The sequence below is a fragment of the Gymnodraco acuticeps genome, unplaced genomic scaffold (assembly GCF_902827175.1).
Source record: "Gymnodraco acuticeps unplaced genomic scaffold, fGymAcu1.1, whole genome shotgun sequence".
Taxonomy (NCBI): Eukaryota; Metazoa; Chordata; class Actinopteri; order Perciformes; family Bathydraconidae; genus Gymnodraco; species Gymnodraco acuticeps.
Window position 1 is genome coordinate 1866915 of NW_022990939.1, and position 14097 is coordinate 1881011.

The following is a 14097-nucleotide window of genomic DNA, read 5'->3' on the forward strand; positions in this document are numbered from 1 at the left end:
ACTTTACTGAGAAGGTTTCACTTTGACAATGTCATCGTGGTCGAACATTGATGCCTCTGGTGTATCAGGTAAGAAAGACTCAACACAAACCAAATTCAACATGAAGTGGAATATATCTGCTTTGGAAAACACCATCTTTATATCAATGTGTTCCCAACAAACTAATCAAACACGGATTGCTCAATGTGAAACACATTGTGTGCCCACTGTCCGTACAATCAGTCTTGGGAAATATAAAGTATAGTAGTGTTTGTTACTGGAGGCCATTGTTGGTTTTGACACTAACCTTATCTCACCACTCTTATATCTGTTTTCCTATAAATAAATGCATTAAAATATGAAATACAAGAGCATTATTTATGGTTTAGCTGTGTGTTTGTCCATGTTGTGTTGACTTAACACGCCGTTTCCTCCCCCCATAACACTGACAGCACCTGAGATCCGGGCAGGTCAAACTCTGTTCAGTAGCTCCTCTGCTTACTCCGTTCTGGAGTTCATTGGTGAAGGCTGCTTTGGTAGAGTGGCCGAGTGCCGAAATCTGGCAACCAGAGAGACCGTGGCCATAAAAATCCTAAAGAAGGACAAAGATTCGATCAAGGACATTGAGAAAGAGGTAGACTTTTGGACTCCTTTTGATTATTTGAAGACAGTTTCCCTTGCTTTTATTGTGTCTCCTCCAACACAGTATTATAAACCTTATTTTCTCGCTAGGTGTCCATGTTGGAGGTCATCAGTGTACTGAATCCAGACCACAGTAACGTAGTGAAGTTCTTTGAGCGGTTTGATCATTTGGGAGAGACCTGTCTAGCATTCGAGAAGCTCGACCAGGACCTTTATCAGCTGATGCAGGAACGACACTGGGTACCACTGTCTCTGAAAGAGATCTTTACCGTAGCAAAGCAGGTATTTTCAGTTTTAATGTAGAAGCAATTATCTTTTGTTCGATATATGCATTACGGATTACTGAATGAAACCTTCCATAGTCTGACACAGCAGCAAACTAAACACCCAACTTCTGTCTTCTGTTTGACCTTGCAGCTGTTGGTGGCATTGGATGCACTGAAGGGTCTTGGCATCCTGCATACGGATATCAAACCCGAGAACATAATGTGTGTCAACCAGCTGGACCAGCCCTTTAAAGTGAAGTTAATAGACTTTGGCCTAGCTATTACATCCTCCAAAGTCCAGACTGGCCTGGTTCTTCAGCCACTAGGGTACAGGTAGGTTCAACTAACCATCCACATTGTTCTCTTGGTCCTCAACACCTGCCGACAAAGATCTAATCTTTGGGCTTCCTTCTCAGATCTCCCGAAATTTCCCTCGGCCTCCCGTTCACAGAGGCTATTGATGTGTGGGGCGTCGGCTGCATTCTGTCTTTCGTCTATCTGGCAAATAATCTCTTTCCTGTCGAATGTGAATATCAGATGGTAGGTCAGCTTCAGTTCCTTAGACGAATGTCCAGATACTTTTATGCAGAATGTTGGCTGTAACTCTGTCGATGTTGTCTTCAGATTAAGTTCATAGTTGATGTTCTGGGTCAGCCAGAAGACCACATGCTCCGTGCTGGCAAATATACAAAGTGCTTCTTCATTCAGGAAGTAGCCGCTCACCATCCAACATGGAGGCTGAAGGTAGAGTACCCATGTTCTTTTTTGTTTTTAGTTGGTTAAATCATTTGAAAAGACTGTTTTTCAAAAGAATCTCATAATGTGTTCCTTAGTTGCCTGACGAAATGCCAGCTGCCATACAAATAAAGGCAGAGAAGCAGGACAGCTCCCAAGACCTCCGGATGTCTTTGGATGATCTTGTCAATGTATGTCCTCTTTGCTGTGTTGTATAAGTAAAGACTGAAACAATACCAGTTTCAAATCTGTGTCTGATAGTTCTGGCTGCATCAACTGACCTTAATCTGTTTTCAAATCCAGATTTATCCAAAAGAGGAGGCTGCTGAATTTGAGGACAGGAAGGCTTTTGTGGACCTCCTCAAACAGCTTCTGCATGTTGACGGGGATCAGAGAATCTCTCCCCAGCATGCTTTGCAGCACTCCTTCATGACAAAGTCGTACCTGACTGAGCCCTTTGACAGCAGAGCCAAGTAAGTGACTGTGTATCTGTTCACAGCAGTAACCTCTGAGGTTGGATGGGCTTACTATATGCAATGACTGAATGTTTCACTATTTTAATGTCTAACTTTCTTACTTTTCCTCCAGATTCATTAGGAGCGTCTGTTCAATGGAGGCTTCAAAACACAGGGTTAAAAACTCTGCTGTTTGCAAACCTGACTTCTATGGAGAAGATCCATATACCTGTCTTTACAAGGGAAGAATACCTCCATGCTGTTATGAAGGAGCTTCTGATTTGTCTTCTGAGGGAGAAATACCTCAACGCTCTAATGAAGAAAATCCATATTCCTGGCTGTATGATGGAAACATACCTCCACGCTTCTATGAAGGAGATTCAGATGTGTCTTCTGAGGGAGAAATACCTCCATTCTCTTATGAAGGAGATTCAGATTCCTTGGGTTCTGATGGAGCAAACCCAGCAGAGCTCACTGCTGCAGCCTCAGTCACCACTGTTCAGACTAAAAAAGTAATGAGAAGGCTTCGCAGATTCCTCGGTCGGATCAAAGCTACCTTCTGTTGCTGCTGGACTCCAGTTGCTGAGGACTGAAACCATTCTTATTACTTGCTTTATTTCTTGTGTTTATTACTTTGTGAAATTCTCTATATTAAATGTATTTTTTTTTTGAAATTCAACAAAATGCCTCATGCTGCCTCATGCCTTACTTCAAGTCAGGAAACAGTGTGATTCTATAAAACACACACACTGTCTCTTACCCTCTTCAAAATGCGGTATGTCTAATAAATGATGATACTCTCCATAGTAGGTTTAACAGTGTATGAATGCAATGCTGAATCAGTGAAGTACGCTGAGTGTGATTAAGTGATATAAAGTTTTGTAAAATAAGGTCTACAATTACATCTACCCACAGTGTGATCACTCAATCTAATACATAAACAATTTGGCTTTGTCTAAAATTACTCCTTATTTACTATGTGGAAAACCTTATTTACTCTCAAACATTTTATTTTGTTTTGCAATCCCATAATGTGTGTAGATCAATTAATTTCACATTTATTGGAAGCAAAAATCAGTGATGATGCAACGATTCATTCAGTAGTTCTATGAAATAGTCAAGTTATTGTTCATTGTTAACTACTGAGTTTACTATTGATACGTTTTCTCAAGCAAAATATCTGAGTACTTCCTCCAAATCTGCCAAATACCAACCATTAATCTAATTAAACAACAAAATACATATTTTCTACACGCCCTCTTGAATGACACAGAAATATTTATTACGTTAGTACGGGATAGTTAGTCATAATAATGACTTACAGCAGGGGTCTCAAACTCAAGGCCCGGGGGCCAAATCCGGCCCGTGACTTCATTTTATGTGGCCCCGCAAGAGCTCGCAAAGAATATAATACGTTTATTATACGGTTACACGCCACTTTACAGAAGCAGGTTGCCCATAAACTACATGTCCCACAATGCATCTCGTTTTGTGACATGCGCACTGAAGAGACTTGCAATTATTTGCCCTGGACATCTGCTTTCAGAAGTTATTATCCTATCCGATAATAATCCAATTCAAAGGCAATAATGTAATATAATACATTATTTTATATATATATTATATTTATATAGTTACAACCGGCCATCGAAAAACGATGTGTTTTTTTTATATTTGTGGAGTTAGGTGGTCCATGAGTGTTTTTTTATTGGTTAAGTGGTCCTTGGTATGAAAAAGTTTGAGAAACCCTGATCTATATGGTCCAGGCTCTTCTCATCTCAGGCCTTGACTACTGTAACTCCCTCCTTGCTGTAAATGCCATCCAACACCTCAACAAAGATACGCCTTTTTTGCTATCCAGGATCCCAAATGGTGGAACAAGCTTCCCACTGATATCAGGACATTGGAGAGTCTACATATCTTCCATCGCAAACTGAACGTCCACCTGTTTTGCTTATATCTTGGCAAATAAACAAAACAAAAAAACGCACTTATGAGTTTTACTTATATGCACCAGCACTGTAAATTGTACTTAAGTATAGTACTTGATTTTATTCGTTTTGCATTTCCACCATCACATTAGTCTATAATGATTTGTTCCAAAAAATATATATTTTATTTATTTTACATAAAATAAAGCAATGTTAATTGTTGTTTCCAATTTGTTTAGTTTTTTCCCCTTAAAAATAACAAAAAGGACCGATAAAAATACCGTTAAAGTACCGGATCGATGAGCAGGATCGGTACGAGTAGAAGTACCGATAAAAACGTAACAATACCCATCCCTAAAGACGAAAATTGCCTCTTTGTATCCGCTCATGCACACAAGCAGGGTTCAATGCATTCTGTCGAACAGCCTTTTTACAAATACCCAACATTATGCGGTGCTGTCAAAGAATGAAAAGGGAACAGAAGGAGAAAAAGACTGCGATAATGATCACATTTCAGGGAGCTTTATTCCTTAAAGTACCAGTGGAGAAGCAGGAGCGTGGCGTTTCATACAAAACAACAATATATTTTTACCGATTGAAACACCCTGGCGCATATTCTGCTGTGCAAGCAATGACGTCAATCAGACAACATTCATAATCAATAAGTCTTTCTGAAAACCCGTTATCATGTGAATCACAGCAATCTAGGGTTTTTAAATGTTTTCCGTCATCTCCAGCAAATTCTTAATTTCTTATCTAAAGTATCGCACAGCTTAAAGTTCCTTGAATGCTAGTAAACCTTCATTCAGTATGACAGCAGGGAAAGATGCACACAGAAGCAGAACATAGCCAAGAAGGTAACAGATACAAGAAGTACAGATGAAAGAGGAATACTGTATCTTTCAAACATACAGCACAGCTGCTCTCAGCAAATGTTAGGGGCTGACCTGTGCATGTGTTGACATTTAGAATGATAGTTTCAGACATTTTCTGGCATTTGATAAGATAAAACCCCCAAGAAGAGATTATCATATCTGACTGTATGACGGACAATCGTAAATGGAAATTTCTTTGAAAACTACCTAAAGTGGATTTATGCAGACAGCACTCAAATGATAACTTATGTGTGTCACTGTGTCTCACCTCCAGCCATCACGCTGCAGGTAGCTGAAGGCACCGTCGACGAGGCTGGCGGTGAACTGTCCAGCTGTGATGAAGAGGGTGTTAACCGTCACCAGCTGACCCCTGAGGTGGGGCGGAGAGGCCTCAGCGATGTACACTGGCACTGTCATAGAGGCAATACCTACACAGCAGGGGGGAGAGAAGATAAGTGACGTTTAGCAGGAGGTCATGCTCTTTAGATATACAGTCTATGGTTCTGCTAAGCAAGCTGAGTCACAGATTGTACAAGCACATGTATGCTTTTGTTTTCAATGGAAATACAGGCTAACTGATGAAAAAGGACTTCGTTTTGTAAAACATTGTTTACAACTTACCATAAATGAACACATTGAGGCACTTTTATAAGCTAAATTATGACGAAAATCTGTGAAATAAGTGCTATTTTTATATAAAAGTGGCTACATTCCCCCCAAAGATACTGTGTGCTACTGCTAAATAATAAAACCAAAGGTCAACTTCCGCTTTAGCTTCACAATAAACGTTTTAACCTAACGTAACACAAGTTCACTTTTATTGTGAAATCCTAAAATGCATTGTGTTTGTCAGTGAGCTTGTTTGCAATCCAAACTCCGTCGACAAAACAAAACATTGGTCGTTTCCGGCCTTTTTTTTCTGAAACAGTTTGAAATATTGCGGGGAGTAATGGAGAAAGAAGCCGAGGTCAGACGAGGAGCTGCTCCATCTTCTCAGCGAGGTAAACAACTACTCTTACTTTTGTTAATTGCACTTTGAACAAAGACTTCTTTATTAAAAACAACAACGTTTGTTTTGCAGTCCCCACATGTCTAATATTATTCCGCAGTTGGTGTTACCACTAACCGCCATTAATTAGGGTGTCGCCATATCAACCGAAAAACGACCCTAAAACACCCAAAAGCAGATTCGCAGAGTACTAATATCTTAATATATAAAGTCATTTGCTGTAGCATTTTATCTTTAAAAATGTCTGACATATCTAATTTGCAACCATTACTTAGTACTGGAAGTCCACCAGGTAAACAGTTTGTTCTATTTCATACTTACTGACCGCCAGAGGCGGTGCTTTAGCACTGGATATCTTCTGTCTCGCGCATGCGTAGGTCGAATATTTATATCAACAAAGTCACGTGTGACCTCGTATGACCCCGGAAGGCATAAGTTCCGGTGTTGTCAACGAGTTCAGTCCTTTTTCATCTTCTCGCTGCGCAGGTTACTACTTTTTGAGTAGAAGCCAAGCTAGCTTATTGAAAATTAAGATTCTAGCTCATCGCTACCTGTAGCCTTGTGATCGTCTCGATCGGAGCTGCGGGCTAGGAAAACGCTCGTCCTCCAAAGACTGCGACGAGCTAGCTGTCCGCCCTCCCAAGTGAGGGGACTGCGGTGTTCACCGCTCGGACCCTAGGAGCTCCGGACCGGTAAAGAGCGGACGCTCCTGCACGATCGCTACCGTTTATCGCTGATTGTGCTATCTATTCTCAAGCTAATGAGATAACTGTGTACAAGTTAGCCGGGGGCTCTCGCTAATTTGTTACTGCGCTAGTGAAGGGAGCGTCTCCGCCCCCCTCTCACTATATACATTTGGCTCGTTGCCTGCTCTATTGTCCAGTTAGCTGAGTGTTTTCGTTCAAGCTAACTGTTACGGCGCTAGTGAAGGGAGCGTCTCCGCCCCCCTCTCACCGCATACATTTGTTTCCTTACCTGTTCTATCGTCCAGTTAGCTGAGTGTTCTCGCTCAAAGCTAACTTGCTACAGCGCTAGTGAAGAGAGTGTCTCCGCTCCCCTCTCACAGCTCACAATTAGTTCCTGTTCTATCCCAAGTTAGCAGAGTGCTCTCGCTCAAAGCTAACTCGCTACAGCGCTAGTGAAGAGAGAGTCTTTGCTCCCCTCTCACAGCTCACAATTAGTTCCTGTCCTATCCCCAGTTAGCTGAGTGCTCTCGCTCAAAGCTAACTTGCTACAGCGCTAGTGAAGAGTGTTTCCGCTCCCCTCTCCCTGCACACAGTTGGTTCCTGTTCCATCCTCCAGTTAACTGAGTGCTCTCGCTCAAAGTTAAGGGTGACCTATCATGCAAAATGCACTTTTGTACGTCTTTTATACATGAATATGTGTCCCCGGTGTTCCAGGGAACTCACCAAGTGTCAGAAGACACAACCCTCTCTATTTTCCTCTATACCCAAATCCCTTAATAAGGGGCTGCAACGGATCTGATACAGACTGATCCAGATTTGAACACTTCTGTGACGTCACAGAAGTGGTGCTACGGCTATTGGGCCAACTCCACCAATCAGGAGGAGACAGCCACGGACATTGCCGTTCGTAAGTGCTGGAGACGCTGTAGTACATATGCCAGGCCTGTAGATGGTGCTGTTCTCACAGAATCAGCCCATCAGCATGATCTGTTTGGTATTTTGAAAAATAAAGAGTATAAATATGCCTTATATAGGTATGGTCCTACACTATATTATTCAAATATAGTATGATAGGTCCACTTTAAGTTGCTACAGCGCTAGTGAAGAGAGTGTTTCCGCTCCCCTCTCCCTACGCACAGTTGGTTCCTGTTCCATCCTCCAGTTAACTGAGTGCTGTCGCTCAAAGTTAACTTGCGACAGCGCTAGTGAAGAGTGTTTCCGCTCCCCTCTCACTGCACACAGTTGGTTTAATGCCCGTTCCAATCCTTCAGTTAGCAGAGTGCTCTCGCTTAGGCTAACTTGCTACGGCGCTAGTGGAGAGAGTATTCTCGCTCTCCTCTCACGGCATAAAACCATTAACTGACTTCATTGTTCTCACCCCAGTTAGCAGAGTGCTCACGCTCAAGCCAACTACTATTGTGCTCACTCCCCTCTTGTCTTGGCCTCGAGCATCTGAGGGAGGGCCGTTCGGAGGACCCGTGCATGAATTGCACCATCATGCCTCGTGCGGTAGGAGCTACTAGACTAGCCGAGGTTGAACTACTGACTGAGGGTGGCCTTCCCCCTGCACAATCAACTCTGCACAGCCCAACCTACCCATCCTAGGCATTGGGCCGCAGAGGCTGCGGGTGCACCGCCCAAGAAGAGGACTAAGCCTGATAGGCTGTCCTCCAGGGTGGACCTACTCACTACTGAGCTAGCCCAGATGAAGTCACTCCTCTTGGCTGTCCATTCTGTTGCCCGTGCAGAGCACGCCGCTGCCCAAACATGGCTGAGCTGGTTCTAGATGACGATGTGTTCTCGATGGCAGCTTCAGCCACTCAATTTGATGAGTATGACGGGGAGAGCCCATCCCATGCTTCTGGGCCTGGCTCCTGTACCTCAGCTCATGGTCCCTCGGAGGAGGTAGATGACGGCTCCATGGGTACCGTCATTCGCGTGGCACTGGCTCACCAGCAGCTGGATGTGCAGCAGCCCGAAACAGCGCCTGCCAGTGTGTTCTTTAGGCGCACTCTTCGCAACCTTTACTGTTCCTCCCTCTTGTGAGTATCTGAGGGAGTTACAGGCATGCTGGTGGACACTAAGGCTCTTTACAGTCTTACGTCCGATGGCCGAGCCCTGGCAGCCATGCAGGATGCGGCAAGAGTTGGACTTGACCACACACCGGCTGTTGAGCCTACCATTGCTTCCCTCAGTTTCCCCTGACGAAGCTCTGAGGTCGGAGGCCAGGTGCCCTCGACTCCAATGTCGGGTCACTGATGACCTGCTCACTAAGGCTTACGATGCAGCGGCACGCATGGGCCGTATTGGCAATTCCCTCTCACCTTATGCTCGCCCTCTCAGCTTCCCCGCAGCAGGATGCTCTTAGCGCTTCCTCTACCAGCCTCAGTGACGCCTCATTACAGGTGTTCCCTCTGATGTCTAGAGAGCTTGGGCGCCTGATGTCCACTCTCGTCCAGACTCGTCGCCAGGTTTGGCTGACAGTCACCCTTATCAGAGACATGTAGGACCCTCCGTCCACCGGTGCCCGCCATGGGCCTCAGCGCCCCACGAGGGGGCTGGCCCGCTACAGTCTTAAGCCGGGTCAAGATGACCACCATAAGCGACCTGGCAAAAGAAATCGCCCTAAACCAGGAGCTGTCAGTCCTCCTTGCCAAGGGTGCAATCGAGTCTGTGGACCGACCCCATCTCACAGCCCGGGAGCTTCTACTCGACCTACTTCCTGGTAAGGAAGAAAGGCGGTGGACTTCGCCCAATCCTCGATCTGAGGGGACTCAACAAGTTCCTAAAGATTTTAACTTTCCATGTGCTGAGCACAGCGGACGTTCTTCGTACCGTGGCCAGGGTGAATGGTTCACGTCCGTCGACTTGAAGGACGCTTATTTTCATGTGCCTATTGTGCCTCATCACAGGCAGTTTCTTCGCTTTGCCTTTAGAGGCCGTCATTTCCAGTTCAGGGTGTTCCTATCGGACTCTCCCTCTCCTTAGACGACTGGTTAATCTGTGCACCATCCCGGTTACAGACGATCCAGGACACGGCTCTCCTTCTCTCTCATGTCGCCCGGCTAGGCCTCATGGTGAACATGGAGAAAAGTTGTCTGAACCCCTCTCAGAGCCTAACCTTCATTGGGGTGGCTCTGGACACAGTCACTCAACCAGCGAAGCAGTGTTCTCGCCTCCACTCCTGGTAGACGTGATGCTTTATTCTAGCAGCAGCCGACTGGATAGGCTGTCCTGCTGAAACTTCTTTTTTTTTCCAGCTAGGTGAAGGCAGTGCGCTCGCTCCCGCTCCCTCTGCTGGTAACATGGGTGTAGTTACATCCCTTTTGTGTTCGGCGAGTAGGAGCGTTGCTCTACTCTTTCCGTTCAGCAGGTAGCTGGTGAAGGCTGTGTTCTCGCACCCCGCTCCCGCCTACGCTGCATCTGGCATTCGTTATTAACTCAACCAGTGAGCGCGGTGTTCTCTCCCCTGCTCCTGGTAGACGCGCTGCTTCATTCTAGCAGCAGCTGCCTGGCTAAACTGCCCTGTTAAATGTCCTTATCTAATCCACCTAGGTGAATGCAGTGCTCGCTCCCGCTCTCTCTGCTGGTAACGTGGTGTAGGACATTTACATCCCTCTCTGTGTTCGGCGTATAGGAGCATTGCTTTACTCTTTACGTTCAGCAGGTAGCTAGTGGAGGCTGTGTTCTTGCACCCACTCCCGGTTACACTGCATCTGGAATTTGTTATCAACTCAACCAGTGAAGGCAGTGTTCTCGCCCCCGCTCCTGGTAGGCGTGTTGCTTGATTCTAGCAGGAGCCGCCTGGCTAGGCTGTCCTGTTAAACTTCCTTGTTTAAACCCAGCTAGGTGCGGGCCTGTCCATCTGCTGCTCAGACTCTGCTGTGGGACGCCTTGGCATCTCCCCAACAGGAAGGACCTCTTGTCTCAGTTGGAGGGTCGGATGTGACACCCCGACCCCTGCCGCCTCCAGCTGTGGGTCTGGCCACTGGAGGGCCCGACCCACTGCTGAGCGACTGCATAGAGTCTGTCAGGAAGACTATTCTCAAATGCCAGGACACCATCTATTCGTAGGCAGTATGAAAACAGGTGGAAACTGTTTCTTTTTTTTGACTGGTGCCAAGGGCGAAAGGAGGACCCAGTATATTGCTCGGTGCCTACGACCCTTGAGTTCGTGCAGTCCCTCCTGGACGACGGCCGGTGTTCCGCTACCGTCAGGGTGTATGTGGCTGCTATATCAGCTCAACACACAAGGGCTGACAACAGCACAGTGGGAGCCATAGGTTGGTATCCCTCTTTTTAAGGGGGAGCTCTGAGGCTTCACCCCCCGAATATCCCAAGGGCCCCTACATGGGACCTGCCCTTGGTGCTGGATGCCCTATGCTCGCCTGTAACCTTTGTTACAGGCAGAACTGGAGTGGCTCTCAGCTAAGACTGCTTTCCTTCTTGCCATCACCTCAGCAAAGCGTGTAAGCGAGCTTCAGGCCTTGTCCGTGAACAGCTCGTGTCTGAGGTGGAACTCAGATGGCTCAGGTGTCACCTTATGGCCGAACACAGCGTTCCTCCCTAAGGTGCAAGGACATATGGGCTGCGGCCACATGGGCATCCCAGAGCACATTCGCCAGATACTACAGGGTGAATGTTGCCGCCCCTCACCCGCTGGGTGTGGTCCTCCTGCAGAGTCAGCCTAGGCCATCCTTATAGCAGGGGGAGTATTCAGACTTCCTCGTGACTCTGTTGGTATAGGTCATCCAGTGCTAAAGCACCGCCTCTGGCGGTCAGTAAGTATGAAATAGAACGATAGTTACGTATGTAACTACGGTTCTATGAAGATTCCATAGGACTGAACTCGTTGACAACACCGGAACTTATGCCTTCCGGGGTCATACGAGGTCACACGTGACTTTGTTGATATAAATATTCGACCTACGGATGCGCGAGACAGAAGATATCCAGTGCTAAAGCACCGCCTCTGGCGGTCATCCAGTATTCATAGAACCGTAGTTACATACGTAACTATCGTTTTAAGGTCAGTGTGCTAGCATGCTAACATTGACTAATTAGCAACACAAACAGACAAACAGCAGATGCTCATTAGATTTCTCTGGTTTTTGATCATAACACCAGACTATGAAGACTGTTCTCATTATGATGCTAGATGAAAAAGACAAGAAATCACCACGGATGAAGTAAACATGAATTGCTGTTTAGTTTACAGGCATAAACTCCAACAACGTTCAGCAAAAAGCTACACTAAGTAACATTGTGTATTAAGATGGGTTAATAGCTACTTTGTAATTGTATAAAACATTATCCAATCACAAAACACAAAGTGTGAATTTTACATCTTCATTATTTATTTTGATAATCTCTGTTATCTATAGTGATGTACTTTTTTGAAATACTTTTGACAGGGCTGCCAACACACAATCACTTTAATTTTATATTTATATACATTTATTTTGGACGAAAACTTAGCGTGAGGAAAGGCATGTGTGGCATGAGTGCGTGAGATATGGGTTAATTGCGTGACTCTCACGCTCAATGCGTTACGAAATGAGACGGTCTTCTGGCTTAGTTCAGTAAAGTTGGAACGATATTGGGAGATTCGGATTTCACGGATCAATAACTCATGAACCCCATGAAGGTTTCTCCCATTTTCCCCTTTAAACTGTGGGTTTTCTCCAGAAGTTTTTCCTTGTACGATGTGAGGGTCTAAGGACAGAGGGTGTCGTATTGTCATACTGATATTCTGTACACACTGTGAAGACCACTGAGACAAATGTAACATTTGGGGGGGGGGGTGTGGCTAGTGGACTACTTCGTGACCACAGAGTGTGAACGTTGTGATCAGCTGTTTTAGCGCAGTTCTCCCGTGAAGGGGGGAGTCTCCCTCCGCAGCCGGTTGGCTTAGTTTTGGCACAATTCCGTTTTACAGACCGACGTTAACAGCAGCCCTGTCTGTGCACAGGGAGACCGACTCTGTCGTCCGGTGATCTAACCGCCTTCTGGAAAAGCTTCACAAGTACGTCGGTACACAAATGCGCTTTGTGACACAAGTGACGGTACGCATTTCAGATTGTTGACGCGCATACGTACCAGTTATATGCACCCCTGATTATACAGCTTATTACTACCAAACTCACTACACATATCAATAGTCTCCTGTGTGTCATACTACAGCAAGGAGTTTGGAAGAATATGCTTTTGAATAATTTGGGGAATATTTATAATGTAAAATCTTCAATAAATATGGCATTATCTTCAATAACTTTACTATTATACAGTATATTTCTACCAAACTCACTATTTGCATTGTTGTTGTTAGCATCTGCTTAGCTAGCTGCGCTAACGGATATTAGAAGCTGTTTCTAAAACAAGGAGAGGGAGAGCCAGGGTCGGCTCTAGAACAAATCGAATGGGGGGGGCAATCATTTACCAAGGGGGGGCACACACTGCCGTCAACAACCAACACACCAACGCAACTTCAAAAAACATGCTGTAAAGTCTATTGTCTTTCACACACATTGCAGGGGTGTAGTGCTATTGTATAGCGCACCTATGACTTGTGCATACATGCACGGTTGTGGCACGACCACCAAAACAGAAACATATGGAAATAGGCCACCATACAAAAAGTGTGCAAATGTATTTAGTATCCTATCCATGTGAACCTGTTTTAGATGGGGGTGGACCTAACTTCCTCTAGGAGGGTCTGGGGGCATGCTCCCCCGGGAAGATTATTTTTAAAATATTGAAGTTAAATGCATCAATCTGGTGCACTTTGAGAGCAAAATGAAGAGATCTATGGATCAGGATTTCCGCTAGGATTTTTTCTCGCTGGTCAAATGTCCGGACAGAATTTATTTTACCGGACAAATTTCAAACTTACCGGTCATGTTTCAATAATAATAATAATAATAAGAGTTGTGTAGCAGAGTTTCCGTTAGCAGGTAATTACCGGACTATGACCGGATATGCTGATGTTTAAAACTCAGTTAATGGGGCTCATTTTTATATTGCTTCAGTTTATAATCGTAACAGATCGAAAAATTCAGATTCATTTTTCAATAAATGATTCCACAAACAACATTTTATTATATTCAAATACACTACTTGTAGTAGATGAAGTACATTATTCAAAAGTTTAAATTAACTTTGAATAATAACACGGGAGAAACGGATGCACTCTTTTCCTCTCTCCCTCTCTCTCTCTCTCTCTCTCTCCTGACAGCCCGTCAGTTTCTCATGCAGCTCACTAAACAGTGGGCGGGGCTTCAGGTGATTATGCAGCAGCTGATCTCATCTCTCTCTCCCGTCTGGTTACACTTCACTCGCGTTTATGTCCATATCGATCAGATCCAGCTCTCCTGATCGGCCTTTATAGAGAGCACCGATCAAATATTAAGAGTGAATATCGGCCGATAATGATCGGCGGCCAATCGATCGGAGCATCGGACATTTTGACCGGCAGGTTTTGAATTTACCGGTTTTTATTAAATGTTACCAGCTAAAAACA

At 45.0% G+C, this 14097-nt stretch overlaps 1 protein-coding gene across 2 annotated transcripts in view; it reads right to left on the reverse strand.

Annotated features, from left to right (window-relative positions):
* LOC117558273 (proton myo-inositol cotransporter-like) overlaps positions 1–14097 on the reverse strand; it is a 91977-nt gene that overhangs the window by 55220 nt on the left and 22660 nt on the right. For both annotated transcript variants that reach the window (XM_034234329.1, XM_034234331.1), the window contains one exon: positions 5152–5311. In XM_034234329.1, coding sequence (XP_034090220.1) covers positions 5152–5311 — 160 coding nt within the window. The remainder of the gene's footprint in view (positions 1–5151; positions 5312–14097) is intronic.